General features: G+C 41.8%; 1 protein-coding gene across 1 annotated transcript in view; it reads right to left on the bottom strand.

Annotated features, from left to right (window-relative positions):
* Nucleotides 1-693: 693 nt before the first annotated feature.
* The window catches only part of LOC126438158 (uncharacterized), a 59,222-nt gene continuing 44,814 nt past the window's right edge, over nt 694-15,101 (bottom strand). The window contains exons 5-7 of the mRNA XM_050090535.1: nt 13,584-13,701; nt 4,953-5,008; nt 694-873 (exon numbers count right to left, since the gene is read on the bottom strand). Of these exons, the coding sequence (XP_049946492.1) occupies nt 847-873; nt 4,953-5,008; nt 13,584-13,701 (201 nt within the window). The 3' untranslated portion in view covers nt 694-846. The remainder of the gene's footprint in view (nt 874-4,952; nt 5,009-13,583; nt 13,702-15,101) is intronic.

Below are 15,101 nucleotides of genomic sequence, written 5' to 3'. Positions count from 1 at the left end.
GCAGGATTCGAACCTGCGACCGTAGCAGTCGCACGGTTCCGGACTGCGCGCCTAGAACCGCGAGACCACCGCGGCCGGCTATGTGTGTTATTGCCGCACCATTACATTGATGACATTATTCACTGCATGCTCCGTCGTTGTCAGACCTGTATTGCTGCCAGAAATGGTCGCACCCCATAGTGAGCACATTAATCAGTTTTTGGAATGTGTGTACAAATCTCTTAAGTTTGAAAAAAACGAAGAACGTTTGCGTCTACTGTTATGCATGTTGCAGCTGTTTGCGTTCTGTATTCATTACATTATTTCTACTTTGCTTTCACCTGTTTACACTGTTTTGTGGCAAAATAAAAGCAACCTTGCAAAATTCAGTTTGTTGTTTTAATTCTGGACACCAGTGTACATTTGGTTCAGAAGTTATGCAACCACAATCCTCAACCACTTATCTCTTCTATTTGTTCCTGCGCCACATCAAATAGTACGAAATTATTATAATTGTAAAATACTTCGAATAAGTGTGGGAAAGCTGCTAGCTGCGTAGCCGTGCCATGCAGATATTTAGATGGTTTGTTGGACGATTTCAAGTCTCAAAGTGTCCTGCAACTGAGCTATCACTTTTTCTCTAATGACGAAGATGTCGACAGGTAGTAGTAATGCACGTGCATTGATTAGAATCAGGAAATAAAACTGCACAAGCAGGATTCAATGCAACGTTTTATTGCTACGAATAAATGCACTGACTGGTACTTCAGCTATTGTTTTTCACTTCTGAGATTTCATGCTACATCGTTTTCCTCTTGTCATTAGAACTCACTCGCAGCAGACGGACATTCAAGAGACCTCTCTTGATTAACGTGCCTGGCGTCGTGACAGCTCCTGAAACATTTTAACATGTATAAGTTTCAGGTGACGTATCAGAAGTGATTATTACACCTTACATATAAGGTAAGGGATTCTGATACCTTGGGAGCATACGACGGAAGGAGCAAGGAAGACGTCAAAAGTAGACTAGCACATGCAAAGAGGGCATTCCTGACCAAAAGAAATCTACTAATATCAAACATCGACCTTGATTTGATGAAGTAATTTTTAAGAATGATGTTCGGATCACAGTATTGGATGGTAGTGAATCGAAGACTGCAGGAAACCGGAAAAAAGGGGAAATGGTATAGATGGATGACTAAACAGACTGATAAAATAAGGAGTGGGGAGTTTTCCGCAGAATCGGCGAATAAAGAAAGAAGTGGTAAACACTGACAAGAAGAAGGGACAGGTCGATAGGACATATCTTAATACACCAGGGAGTAATCTCCGTGGTACTAGAAGGAGCTGCAGAGGGAATAACCATGGGGGTCCGCAAGGGTGAGGGGCGGGGGCGGGACGGAGGGGGCAGTTACGCTTGGAATTTGGAGAACAGAGTTTTTATTCATATATTCAGTTCTTTGAGATATAATAACTTTTGTGCCACCTGTAAAATTTAGTTCTTGTGGCTTGACATGTCTCGAAACTGATGTAAAAGAGAGCAATATTAGAATCCTGCCTTCGCTTCCCTACTCCCCCCCCCTCTCTCCCCCTACCCTCCACACCTCTCTCCTGGATAAATTTCTGTGTACGCTCGGAAGTCAAGGTTTAGAATACATCTAACAATTAACTGAGGATATAGGGTGCAAGTGAAAATCTGAGATGACGAGACTGGCACAAGTAAACAGCTCTTGGCAGGCCTAATTAAACGAAATGGAGAACTGATGACGCAAAAAAGATCAATGAATTATATGTGGAACATTCCTTATAGGTATTATTTAGCTAATATTCATTCACTTTGGAACTCTGATTTCATTAATAATATCAGCAAAATGAGGTGTGCATCAAAGGTATTGGGAATTCTGTGAACTTTAAAGTTTCGAAATTATTATCTAGGTAAAATTTTTGGATGACGAATAAAGAAAAGGTCCATAAACTGGAGTACTTCGCCATTCAGCTATTGATTTGCAATTTCAGTGCCACAATCAGTACATCAAACATCAAAAGTTTATGTGTATTGTCACTGAGTGTAACATAACGTTTAAAAGAAGAGGAACTCAAAACAGCCGTAACTATATCGAACCAGATACATAAAGTTTGTAGATTTTTGTGCTACATACAAAATGCTCTTTGTACAAGGATATTGGAACAACTATGGATTTTGTGAACGTGGTCAACACGATCAATTCTTTAACACTCCCAGACCTCTTTCTGTGGGAGCGTGGTATGCACTGCGCCTGCTACTTCTTTTGTATTAATTCAGTGCAAGCCTTAGATAGTTCAAATGGCTCTGAGCACTATGGCACTTAACTTCTAAGGTCATCAGTTCCCTAGAACTTAGAACTACTTAAACCTAACTAACCTAACGACATCACATACATCCATGCCCGAGGCAGGATTCGAACCTGCGACCGTAGCGCTCGCGTGGTTCCAGACTGTAGCGCCTAGAACCGATCGGTCAACCCGGCCGGCGCAAGCCTTAGATATCCTAAAGAATTAGAAATCTCTTTTACGCAATTATGGCGAATGTATGTCTTTTTTCATAAAAAAAGTCTGTGAATTTGAAATATTGATACGCAACTCATTTGATTTCACTTTTTCTAAGCTACTTCTTTTATTCAAGGTAGTTTTATTCCTTAAATGAAACTCTATGAGCAGATGTTTTCCGACAAAGAAGACTCTTGGTCATTTATAAAATTTATCACAAATACTGCGTTGGCTGGGGCGTAGCCTTGTCTACACGTGTCTCTGTACATTACACTTCACAAAGGAGCGCAGGTAACTCCATGATTCTGCGTCGGAAGACAGAATAATTTCAAGAGGCATAATTCCTCCAAGTATACCCACGGAGATCCTAACTCACTTTGTAGACTGAAACAACAGTACAATAATAATACGATTGTTCAAGTAAATGGTGTCTTCTGATGTGAAACTGTTAATAGGAGACGAAAGGAATTATGAAATTGAACTTGTAAGGAGGAATATGGATTTAACGTCACTTCGATGGCCAGCTCATTAGAGACAGCGTACAGGGCGACACAGAATAACGGGAACGATTGAAATGAGTAGTGACAGCCATGGGCAGGTGGCAGCGCTGCGGGTTCGTGACAGTTAGCGAGCAAACAGTCCGCTATGTCAGCAATCATGGATCAGTGGAACGGACAACAGCGTTTGGTAGCGGCCCCTAGGGAGTTTCGACGTTATTATAATTTAGGACGACATGATGCCGTTCCATTGACACACGCGATAAAATGTTGGATTAATAACTTTGAAGAGATTGAAACACGCGATGAAATGTTGGATTAATAACATTGAAGAGATTGGATCTTCCCTCAAGAAGAAAAGCCGATCGGAGTGGCCATGCGGTTCCGCTACGGTCGCAGGTTCGAATCCTGCCTCGGGCATGGATGTGTGTGATGTCCTTAGGTTAGTTAGATTTAATTAGTTCTAAGTTCTAGGTGACTGATGACCTCAGAAGTTAAGTCGCATAGTGCTCAGAGCCAAGAAGAAACCAACAGGACGACCAAGAAGTGCGCGTTCTCCAGTGAACATTGATGTTATACGTGGGTCTGTCTTAAGGAGCCCACGTCGTTCAATTCGTAAGCAAGCAGCAGTGGTTGGAATGCTCCGGGAGAGTGTTCGCAGAATTCTTAATCTTGATTTAAAACTTCATCCGTACAAACTACAGATGGTGTAACAACTGAAGGACAAAGATTACCGGCTACGATTAGGATGCTGTCAACAAATGACAACAAAAATAAACAGTGATGATGAATTTCTAAACAACTTGTGGATGTTAGACGTGGCACATTTTCGTCTCACAGGTTGCTGGGAAAACACAATCCTAATGACGTTCATAAGCGCCCTTTACACGTTAATAAAGTGACAGTATGGTGTGGTGCTTCATCACATGGGATTATCGGACTGTATTTTTTCGCAAATGAACAGGGAAATACAATAACTGTCAATGTCGATCGTTACGAGGAGATGTTACGAACTTTCGTTACAACTGCATTTAACAACTTTCCAAACGTTGAAGAAGCCTGGTTTCGACAGAATGGAGCAATATTACACACTGCACGCCAATCAATGGCATATGTGAGAGAATTGTTTGGCAACAGATCTCACGATTAGGTAACATTCCCAGGCCCCTTAGATCGCCAGATTTATCTGTTTGTGATTTTTTATTGTGCAGCTACCTCAAGAGCAAAGTCTACACAACCAAGAACCCTGGATGAGTTAAAACAGAGAATTCGGGATGAAATTCACAGTATCCCAGCTGAGACGTTGCAGCGTTCAATGAGGAATCACAACAACGGATTTCACGAATGTATTCGTACAGGAGGACGCCATCTAAGAGACGTAATTTTTAAAAAAGTGATAAATGCCATCAATGTTTCGTAAATGGCAAAGTTTTATGGTTTCAATTACTATGAACGCAATTTCTTTCCTTCACGACTTTTAGTTTTATTGGATTGTGGAAATGTTCCCGTTTTTCTGTGTCACCTGGTACGTGCTGGAACTGGGAAGATGGTAAGGGAATCGACAGTGTCCGATTCGAAGAACCATTCATTTAGTTACCTGAAGCGATTTGGGGAAACAACGGAAAACGTAAAACTGTACGGCCAGACAGGTATTTGAACCCCTGTCCTCCCGAGTGAAGTTCCAGCATCTTAGTCACAGCGCCACATTCTTCGGCAACACAACAGACACAGACAAGAAACTTTACTATGGAAATCCCTACTCTCAAATTTCGTATGTCACAGGAAACGTGGGAGGACAATTTTTATTTTTGAATTGGTTTCTAAAGTAATCAACCGCAAAAGCATAATAAGGTTTTGTAGCCGCCTGCAAAAATAAAGCGTAGTTATAATAGTCTTTATTTGGACATGTTATGTTAAGTAAAAAGAAAAGTCTATCACATGGTGACTTACCTCCACTGTAACACACTTCACAAGTGCGTACGCCTTCTCGCAAGTATCTGTCTCAACTGAAAAAAAGAAGTAAATAATGATATTAAAACAAACGTAATCCTTACGGAACAACAATAAACAGAGCACATTCTTGTTATTCAACTGCTGTTTCATGTCACGCTCCTGGGGTAAGTAAATTTCAAAAGGGCACCCTGTCACACAGCAAATGATTTTCCATTTTTTTCAGGACTTACAATAAACAACGGTGGCAACCTCTTCTGGGAGCAAAATGGGTAATTACTGTGCCAGTACGTATTGTAACTTTAGAAAGTATAGCACAGAGGCTGTGACTGTTCCAAGTATACCTCTCCCTACTCTAGGGTGAGAACTCTCTATGAGGATAGTCATGAGGTTTTAATTATCTGCTCTTCATTGTAACATATTTTTCTCGAAGATGGAGACTTTCGCTGTAGAAGTATGCATTTTAGCCCTTCAGGAAGTGTTCAAATGGTTCAAATGGCTCTGAGCACTATGGGACTCAACTGCTGTGGTCATAAGTCCCCTAGAACTTAGAACTACTTAAACCTAACTAACCTAAGGACATCACACGCATCCATGCCCGAGGCAGGAATCGAACCTGCGACCGTAGCGGTCGTGCGGTTCCAGACTGTAGCGCCTTTAACCGCTCGGCCACTCCGGCCAGCTCAGGAAGTGTTCAACGTCTTTCTGGAATTGACTGCCTCGTCAGAGGATGCCTTGTCAGGAGAACACGAGGAAGGAGAGAAAATTAGATAGCCCAAAGAAGCGACATGTATGTATCCTGTGTAAAATGAGCCGAGGTGTTGCGGTGGAACAAACACTGCCTCTTGGACAGCTTCCCGCCATATCTCGACCAGAGGACCTCCTGTAGCCTCGTCAGATTTCGATAGTTGCATTCCTGTAGTGGTTTGCACCTTAAGAGCAACATCTGTTAGAATAACACCACGGCAGCATCAAATTGCGCGATGATGGTTGTATCTTTACCTTTTACGACAATGGTGAATACACGCATGCCCATTGCTTTGCTTCTTTATCTCAGGCTCATAGTGATATACCCAGCTCTCGTCTATGGTGTTCACGCGACTAAAGAAGTCGTCTGGACTCGCCTGACACAACTGCAAAACTTCCTCTGATGCCCTGGTTCGGTGGGTTTCTTTGAATCTGTGTAAGTGTCAGGTTACAGTTGTGGCTGCCAGAACGATTCGCTTCAGTTGACCTCACAGACAGTCAGATTGCTCTCCGTGTACTCACATGCATGTAGTGGAAAAGGTGTCGCAAAACATGTTTGTAATGAAGAAAGGGTGGCCATAGAAAATATGACACCTGGGTGCTGTAACTCATACAAGGTAATAAACGCTGTTTTCATCTTGCAAAGCCATTAAATGAAACTGTGGTCTGCGTTTAAACCCGTGTACTACAATATTCTCTGCTGACGTACACGAATAACAAGTTATTATCGGATCAGTTAGATTACAAGCAACACACATAATGAGAAAAATATTAATTGTAGACATGGGTCACTATAAACCCGACACATGAATACCTCGACATGGATTGGATAATTCAGTTGGGTGGGATAAAGCTGGAATCTGCACATGATTTATTGGTATTTAAATCTGCAATGATCGTTCACTGATTGGCCACGTCTGCCGAAAGGAAGAAAGACACACGCAGCTAACACATTTAACTGGTAGTGATGAGTCTGTCGAAACTCGCGAAAGTATTGGATTATGAAATGTTGCTATCCCTAACACCATGTCGATAAATGTACGTGCATTCTCGCACCCTTTTCGCCAGCACTACTTTTGCTCACCATGCTCAGCTCTCTGAAGTGTGACGCAAGATGGGCTGTATGATATGCTGCAGAATGCAACACTTCAGTTGAAGTGTCTAATTCAAGTGTTCTCAGTCGAGAACTGAAGTCTTCCTTCTATAGACAACCTTGATGTCGTGTCGTGCGTCATTCCCGACGAATCACTTAAGTCTGTCCTCAACTGAGATCAGATTCCAAGCATCCTCTCTGTTCTTTATCGATATCAGAATTTGTTCTTTATTCTGTAAGTCTGCACAATTGGAGGGCGCCAATAGCCAGGCGTATATCTGTTTGCACATAAACAATCTCCCCTCCGTGCTAAACTTTTATAAGAGTAACCGCTCGTTACACACATGATCTTGCAGCTCTTTTCGCCCACTGCCCGCGCTTTTCTATGTTTCAGTAAACGCAGTCTCCTCCACACAAGCACTTCTTAAAATTTGTCATCTTGGGACTCACTCGGGAGAATGTATTTTAGGTGTCTTATAACCTGTTAGGCCAGGGGTCATCCACCTTGCATATGGCGAGGACGGGGAGGAAGGTAAAGGAAAAGAAAATCTCTTTTCACGAAGCAGGCAAGCGACTTTCCTCAGCGTGCGAAAATGTTTATCAGTCTGTTACTGCTCATCACACAGCGTTCCTGGAAAGCAGATCTTCAGCATAAAATTCCTTTGAAGTTTGTTTGGCCTGCATGCCTTTCCTTGTGAAAACTGCGATTTCATACTGAGTGCAGGTGTTCACACATCACATTAAGCACTTCTGTGACTGCAGACGTGGACCCACGTCACTCAGGGTGCAAAGCGTTATGCAAAATCGGCAGTAAGGCGTTTGTTCGTCGCCAGTTCCTGACAATAGCAAGGCCTGGTGTCCAGTACCTGATTCCTAGTGGTCGCTGTGCCTTAATCTGCTCATCCCCATCAACCTCCGCCCTCTCCTGATAAGCGGGTCGTCTACCTGTTCAAAACTGGTTCAAAATGGCTCTGAGCACTATGGGACTTAACTTCTGAGGTCATCAGTCCCCTAGAACTTAGAACTACTTAAACCTAACCTAAGGACATCACACACACCCATGTCCGAGGCAGGATTCGAACCTGCGACCGTAGTGGTCTCGCGGTTCCAGACTGTAGCGCCTAGAACCGCACGGCCACTCTGGCCGGCCGTCTACCTTTCGGACTTTGTGTGGGCGCACTGCGACTGCATTGCGGACCCAATCTGTGCCCAGTTATGTGGCAGTTTTCACCATGTCAAAACAGAAGGGAAAAGGATGGAGTGTGGAGTGGCAGGTAAAGGTTGGGGCAGCAGGTAGCAGAGCGCTGGAGGAGCCGACGCTATAAAATAACACACTACAAAGACGAACATGTCGGGCTGGCCAATCCAATTTGGTTCATCATGCTCTCAAATGAACTGCAGTAAAATTCATGCAAGACCTCCACCAAGAAAAGGTATTAATATGGAATTACGTGGCTTCGTATGCCAATCACAGATTTCATTAATTACAACTGTTCATTATTTTTATTCAAAGATGAGAATTTAGCTTAGACAGTACTGATTATCAGTCAAATTATGATTTGCATACGAGACGTATAGTCTGGCAGCAGGCTTTCAAGTGTCATGAGCAGTTGTAGAACCCAGTGGGTGGCAACGATTTATATTTTCAAAATGTTGTGCAAGTTGTTGTAAGCTGACCCACACATGATTTTCACTTCTTCCACTATTGCATTGCTTGTGATCCGGTGGGCTTCGAGCACCAGGGCCTCTACCTATACTGCAGTTGTCAGTTCACAGAGAGATGGTGTGTCACTTCATCGTCATTCAGATTTGTTTGACCAGGTTGGAACCGTCTGGGCCACTGAAGCACTGTATCATATGACAGTACATTGTTACCACAGTCTTCACCTAAATCCTCTTCAAATACAGGAAACGAATTACTGCATGATAATCCATTTTTCTGTGGGAAGGGTCTTCATATATTTTTGCTACAGTTTTTACAGCTGTAGAGGATTTTATCATTGATGATGAATTTGGCCGGCTGGGGTGGCCAAGCGGTTCTAGGCGCTACAGTCTGGAACCGCGCGACCGCTACGGTCGCAGGTTCGAATCCTGCCTCGGGCATGGATGTGTGTGATGTCCTTAGGTTGGTTAGGTTTAAGTAGTTTCAAGTTCTAGGGGACTGATGACCTCAGAAGTTAAGTCCCATAGCGCTCAGAGCCATTTGAACCATTTGCACCATATGATGAATATCAACAGGAACCGAAAGTTAGTTATGTAACCTAACGTAACTTCATTTTTTCGAGATGGTAGTTAAAACGACTACTCTTCATGTTAACGAGGGGACGTTGTAGAGAGATTCGTTCATTTCGCACAGCGTTTGCTGCAACTTAGGTAATGTTCTGAACATTAATTAAATTGCAGTAGTCACTGTTCAGAATAAATGAATTTCTTTATAACTTAACTCGGTTGAGAAATGTCTGGACTTGCTTTATTAACGAGCCAAATTAATTTTACAATTACAAAATTTTATTTGCATCTTGTAAATAATGCAATGCTAATGATGTATTGCTTGAGTTACTATGGGTACACTAATGTTTTCGCAATGCCATCGGAATCAGAATAAGACTGTTACAAAGAAAATGAATAAGAGGTTTGTTATTTATTTAATGAAATTCTGCGAAACATGGAAACATTCAGAATCACAATGTTAATGGTCAGACAGACCACGGGAATGGTTTCCACAGGCACTGATGACAGGCTATCGAAGCAACACAGAGAAGAGAGCGAACTCCAGCACTTTCTCAGAATTGAGCTCTAAAGTTATTAATGTTACTGGTGGTACCAAGTACTGTCGACAGATTTTTATTCCTGTCAGAACATCAATACAAAGAAAAATTACAAAGAAATATCGATGCACCTGAAACGAGTACCTGTTAGCAGTGAGAAAGCGAAATGAAACAGACCAGACTACGTTACATTGTAAGTAGCTTTGCACGAAAATGCTCTATTTTGATTCCATTAAAATATAATGGGGCCTGAGTTGAGTTTCGTAAGAGGAAACGCCTTTGGGTTTACTCGTATACCGAATAACTCCCATAAAAAAAAAAATATTCTAGCGCACACACACACACACACACACACACACACACACACACACGAGTTACACTTTATCTTCCAAGAATTGAAAGCTTCAGTTTAATGTCAAGAGTAAATGATCAGCTGAATTGGGAACATAAGTCATTATTTGTAAGGGACAGATATCCTGACTTTCCTTCGAGATGATAAATAAGATATCTATATCGGGAAGATCAGACTGAGATGTGAACACAAATAATGTTTAATATCAATTCCTGTTTCATGTGGAAAGAAAGCGTGTTGTCGACACATTGCCTGAATGAACCGAGTTCCAGCTAGCTAATTCATATGTGTAAATGAACATAGCATTTTATTTGTACTTCATAATGGTCTTCAGTTGAAAGTGGTTAAAAACAAAAGTATAATTTATGGTTGTACTGTGCAGAAAACTTGCTCTTATTCGACAATTAGATGAAACTGGCGTAACTGTGTAACATCAAAGCTCATGTAAAATAACGGAAGGGGAACCATTCACCTACAGAGAACTGATGTGTGGAGCATCATAACACAAAACAATTTTCGAGCTATTGCTATTTTTCAGGTAAAAGTACACACAATCACACAAATAACTATACAGACACGCAAACATACAGTCTTGCGACAGTTTCGCTGCTGCGGTGGCAGTGTGCGTTTGTGTGGTTGCCTTTCCCTTATTCTACGTATCGTCCCGTCCAGAAATTACCATTATTGTTATTGCAGTCCATATAATCGTTACCAGGTAGGCATGCGCTAGCCACACACGTTCTGAGTTCATTCAATGTGCTGACGGTATATTAACTTAAGAATCTGATTAAGCTAGAGCGGATCTACTGCGGATTGCCTAAAAAGGACCAGCAGGATTATACGTTGCCTCCCAAACTTCTATCGAAGTTAAAAAAAACAATGGCTCTGAGCACTATGGGACTTAACAGCTATGGTCATCAGTCCCCTAGAACTTAGAACTACTTAAACCTAACTAACCTAAGGACATCACACAACACCCAGTCATCACGAGACAGAGAAAATCCTTGACCCCGCCGGGAATCAAACACGGGAACCCGTGCGTGGGTCTATCAAATTCCACTTTTTCGTGGGTCAAAAAAATGGCTCTGAGAACTATGGGACTTAACATCAGTGGTCATCAGTCCCCTAGAACTTAGAACTACGTAAACCTAACTAACATAAGGACATCACACACATCCATGACCGAGGCAGGATTCGAACCTGCGACCGTAGCGGTCACGCGGTTCCAGACTGAAGCGCCTCGAACCGCACGGCCACTCCGGCCGGCACTTTTTCGTATTTTCAGTCTTCTTATTGGTTTGGTACGGTGCGCAAGAACTTCTCCCGTGTTCAAGTCTTCATCTCAAGGTAGCACTTGCACCGAACGTCCTCCATTATTTGAAAGATGTATTCCAATCTCTGTCTTCCCCTAAAGTTTTTACCATCTAGACCTCCCTTTAGTTTCACGGAATTTATTCCTCTACATCTTACAATCATTCACCCTGTCCTTTCTTATAAACGTTCCCACAGTATCCTCTCCTCTCCGATTCTGCAGAAAATTTCTTCATTTCTCATCAGTCTACACAATTTTCAAAATTCTGCTGTAGTACCCCAACTCAAACTCTTCGGCTCACTGTCCATTATTCACTTCCATATAATGTTCTGCTCGAAAAGCACGTTCTAAAAAATTTGTCCATCCAATTAAGTTCCGCGTTCGAGATTAGGCTTCTTTGGTCTAGGAATGCTCTTTTTGCCTGTGGTAACTTCTTGGTCTCAATTTTGATGTTCAATTTATCGCTAGTCTCAATTCTGCTACTCCTCGTTTTCATCTTTATTCGGTTTACTGCGCTTATTAGGCTGCTCATTCATTCCATTCAAAATGTCCTGCAATTCTTCTTCACTTTCACTGAGGATAGAAATGTCATCAGCGAACCTTATCATTTCATTCCCATTCCTGAACCTACCTTTTATTTGCGTACTGCTTCTTCGATGTATAGATTGAATAGTCTGCATCCTTGTCTTACACCCTTTTTAATCCGAAAACTTCATTCTTGGTCTTCCAATTTTATTGTTCCCTCTTGGTTCCTATACATATTGCATATTATCCGTCTTTCCCTGCTGCTCGCATCTATTTTCTTAGAATTTCGAACATTTTGCACCGTTTTACATCCCCGAATGATTTTTCTATGTCGACAGATCTTACGAACGTGTCTTGCATCCATTACCAGCCCTACGTCAGAACTCCATCTGTCGTACCTATTACCGTTCCTGAGGCCGATCTGATCGTGGTCAAACGGATCCTCAGTTTACTTCTCCGTTCAACTCTATAACATTCTTGTCAGCAACTTAGACGTATGAGCTGTTAAGCTAATTGTGCGATACTTCTCACACGATCTGATCGTGGTCAAACGGATCCTCAGTTTACTTCTCCCTTCAACTCTATAACATTCTTGTCAGCAACTTAGACGTATGAGCTGTTAAGCTGATTGTGCGATACTTCTCACACTTATCACCTCTTGCTGTCTTCGGTGGTTGTGTGGATGATGGTATGTGTCCAGACTCTTAGTTCACAAACCATCTTGAATAGTCGTTAACTGCTATCTCCCCCAATGACTGATCGAAAGTCTTCCAAATCCCTGATTCTAATACTAGATCTCTTATGTTTCCATATCTATTTCTTCTTATACGTAACGAGTCCTTCCTCTCGTAGAGGCCTTCTGTCTTCCTTTTCTCTTATCCGCACTTGTTTTTAATTTCGCTGGTGGTTGTTTTGACTTTTATATTTGCTGACTCCCTCCTCCCACCGACCTTCTCTTTTTAGATTTCTTCGCATTTCTCTTGCAACGATTTCGCCCTTGGCTTCCATGTAGTTTCTATCTATTTTATTCCAAAATGACTTATATTTCTGTTTCCTGTCTTATCATAAATATTTTGGTACTTCCCTGTTTCGTGGATCAATTCTTTTCTTGTGTCAAAAATGGTTTCTTCGCAGTTACCTTTTTTGTAGCTACGCCTACGTTTCAAACGGCTGTGATTACCCTTTAAGAGCAGTTCATCGCTCTTTAAGTGGGTTATCTACTGCGGTATTCATTATCGAAGCAACTACAAATTAGAGACCTTCAAGCGGATCTCATCATTCCTCATTATTTCATCAGTTTTGCACTGGCCATCAATGCCATACGATCACTTCATTTCATTTCTAAATTCAGTTAGTCTTTCTCTTTCTCATTCCTACTACCGAGGTAATACTACAGCGTTCCAGTCACCCGTGATTGTAAGATTTTCATCTGCCTTTAATACTAAATTACTTGTTCAGTCTCATCTTATACTCTCTGTCTCTTCATCTTCTGCTTGAGACGTCAGCACCGATACCTGTGTCACTGTTGCTGGTGCAAACTGCTATCAATTCTGATGAGAATAATTCTATCACTGAACTGTTCGCAGTTACTTACTCACTGCCACTTTTTTTGTCCATAACGATCCCTTCTCCTGTTACACACTTCTATGCTGCCGTTGATATTACCGTACAGTCGTCTGATCAGAAATCATTATGTGTTTCCATTTAAATTCACCTCACAATTCCGATATAGCTGAAAAGTCTCCCCCATTAACGATCTTCATTTCCACTATACATTTTCGTTGAGGTCTAAGCATAATACGATTTGTAGAAACGAGTGCTGTCGGAGACTCACCTCTTCCCGGGACACACATGTCGATCAGCTCACCGTGGCCGTCTACAGCTGTGCCGTCGTGGCTGGCGAGGAAGACAGCTTTAGTCACGTCGCTGTTGATGGTTCCCTTGTCGTCCATCTGAACAAAAATGAGACCTGTCACACAATATTTATGTACACACGAAGTCTATCTAGAAGATCGCCCACGTTTTCATGGAATATAGGAACTAGAGTGGAGAATGGAAGAATCGCTTCATTGATTCGTGCAGTAGGTCAGTGTGTTTAGAGCTGTGCTAGTGAGGAAGCCACATCCTGTAGGAAGTGTTGAAAATGGGCACTGCTGCTTAAAATAACGTCACTGTGGAATTCATACTGTAATACCCAGTCTAGTGGCAAATTTTGTCTCAGAGGTGAGACTGGCAATCGATCCACAAGAGCAGAAATCAAATTTTTTTATAAGCTAGCAGCTATGCACGGAATATAGGATTTATTTATTAAGAATTATTAGTATTGTTTTTTGTATCATTCTGCGCCTGGACAAAATGTCATTATTTCTGAAATTTTGGTTCTAGTTCGATTACGATGCAGCTTCAAGATGTACATGCCAAAAACCTCTGTAAATACGGCATAAAAATAATGTGCTTGTGTGATTCATACGTTTATTCTTTACATAATGTTTTTGTATAAACAGTAAATGAGCAATAGGACTATGAACTGTCTGCTTCCACCAGCGATGTCCTGAAAATTATTGTATTCAATGTACCAATAGGAATGAAGTTGTTAATTAAATTAAATTTTTATAATTACATAAAATTATTACTGAAAATCACTTGACCACTTTTAGGTGCAGTCAAAATTAACAAGCCTCAACTGATAACAGAATTTAAATCAAATTATAAACGTTTAGCAGTTACAGTGTGTCAACATATTTCTGTGCAGTGGAATAATTCCACTGTACACGTTTAAAATTTTTAAAAGGTCTACCAGACAAGTTCAGGACAGAGAAGGTTAGTTCTAGGCCAGTGTGCCAGTCGGAGTGTGAAAAAGACGTACCTCCAATGTAACAGACATCAGGGCATGAGACGATTAGCCCTACACTACCTTAGGCTGAGGCAGGCAGGACATCAAACATTGCTGTGCTACATAACAAGGTACCGTGAGATAACGTTACTAACGTCACCACCCAAGCGCTGCTGCAAAGGCAGAAAGAGCCGAACATGGCGATAATAATTATAGAATTACTGCAGCGACGAGTGTTCGCTGGTCCGTTGAAAGGGGGAAAATGAGCTCATGCACTTAGTCACCACGTCATAAGCGCGGGGTCAGCCCTTTAAGTACATCTACATCTATCTACATGGATACTCTGCAAATAACATTTAAGTGCGTGGCAGAGGGTTCATCGAACCACCTCCACAATTCTCTATTATTCCAATCTCGTATAGGGCGCGGAAAGAATCAACACCTATATCTTTCCGCACGAGCTCTGATTTCCCTTATTTTACACAACTGGCCATTAAAATTGCTACAGGCGGCCGCTGG

This window comes from Schistocerca serialis, unplaced genomic scaffold, assembly GCF_023864345.2.
Source record: "Schistocerca serialis cubense isolate TAMUIC-IGC-003099 unplaced genomic scaffold, iqSchSeri2.2 HiC_scaffold_1261, whole genome shotgun sequence".
NCBI lineage: Eukaryota > Metazoa > Arthropoda > Insecta > Orthoptera > Acrididae > Schistocerca > Schistocerca serialis.
The sequence above is the reverse complement of the archived record's forward strand: the minus strand, read 5'-3'. Positions and strand labels throughout refer to the sequence as shown.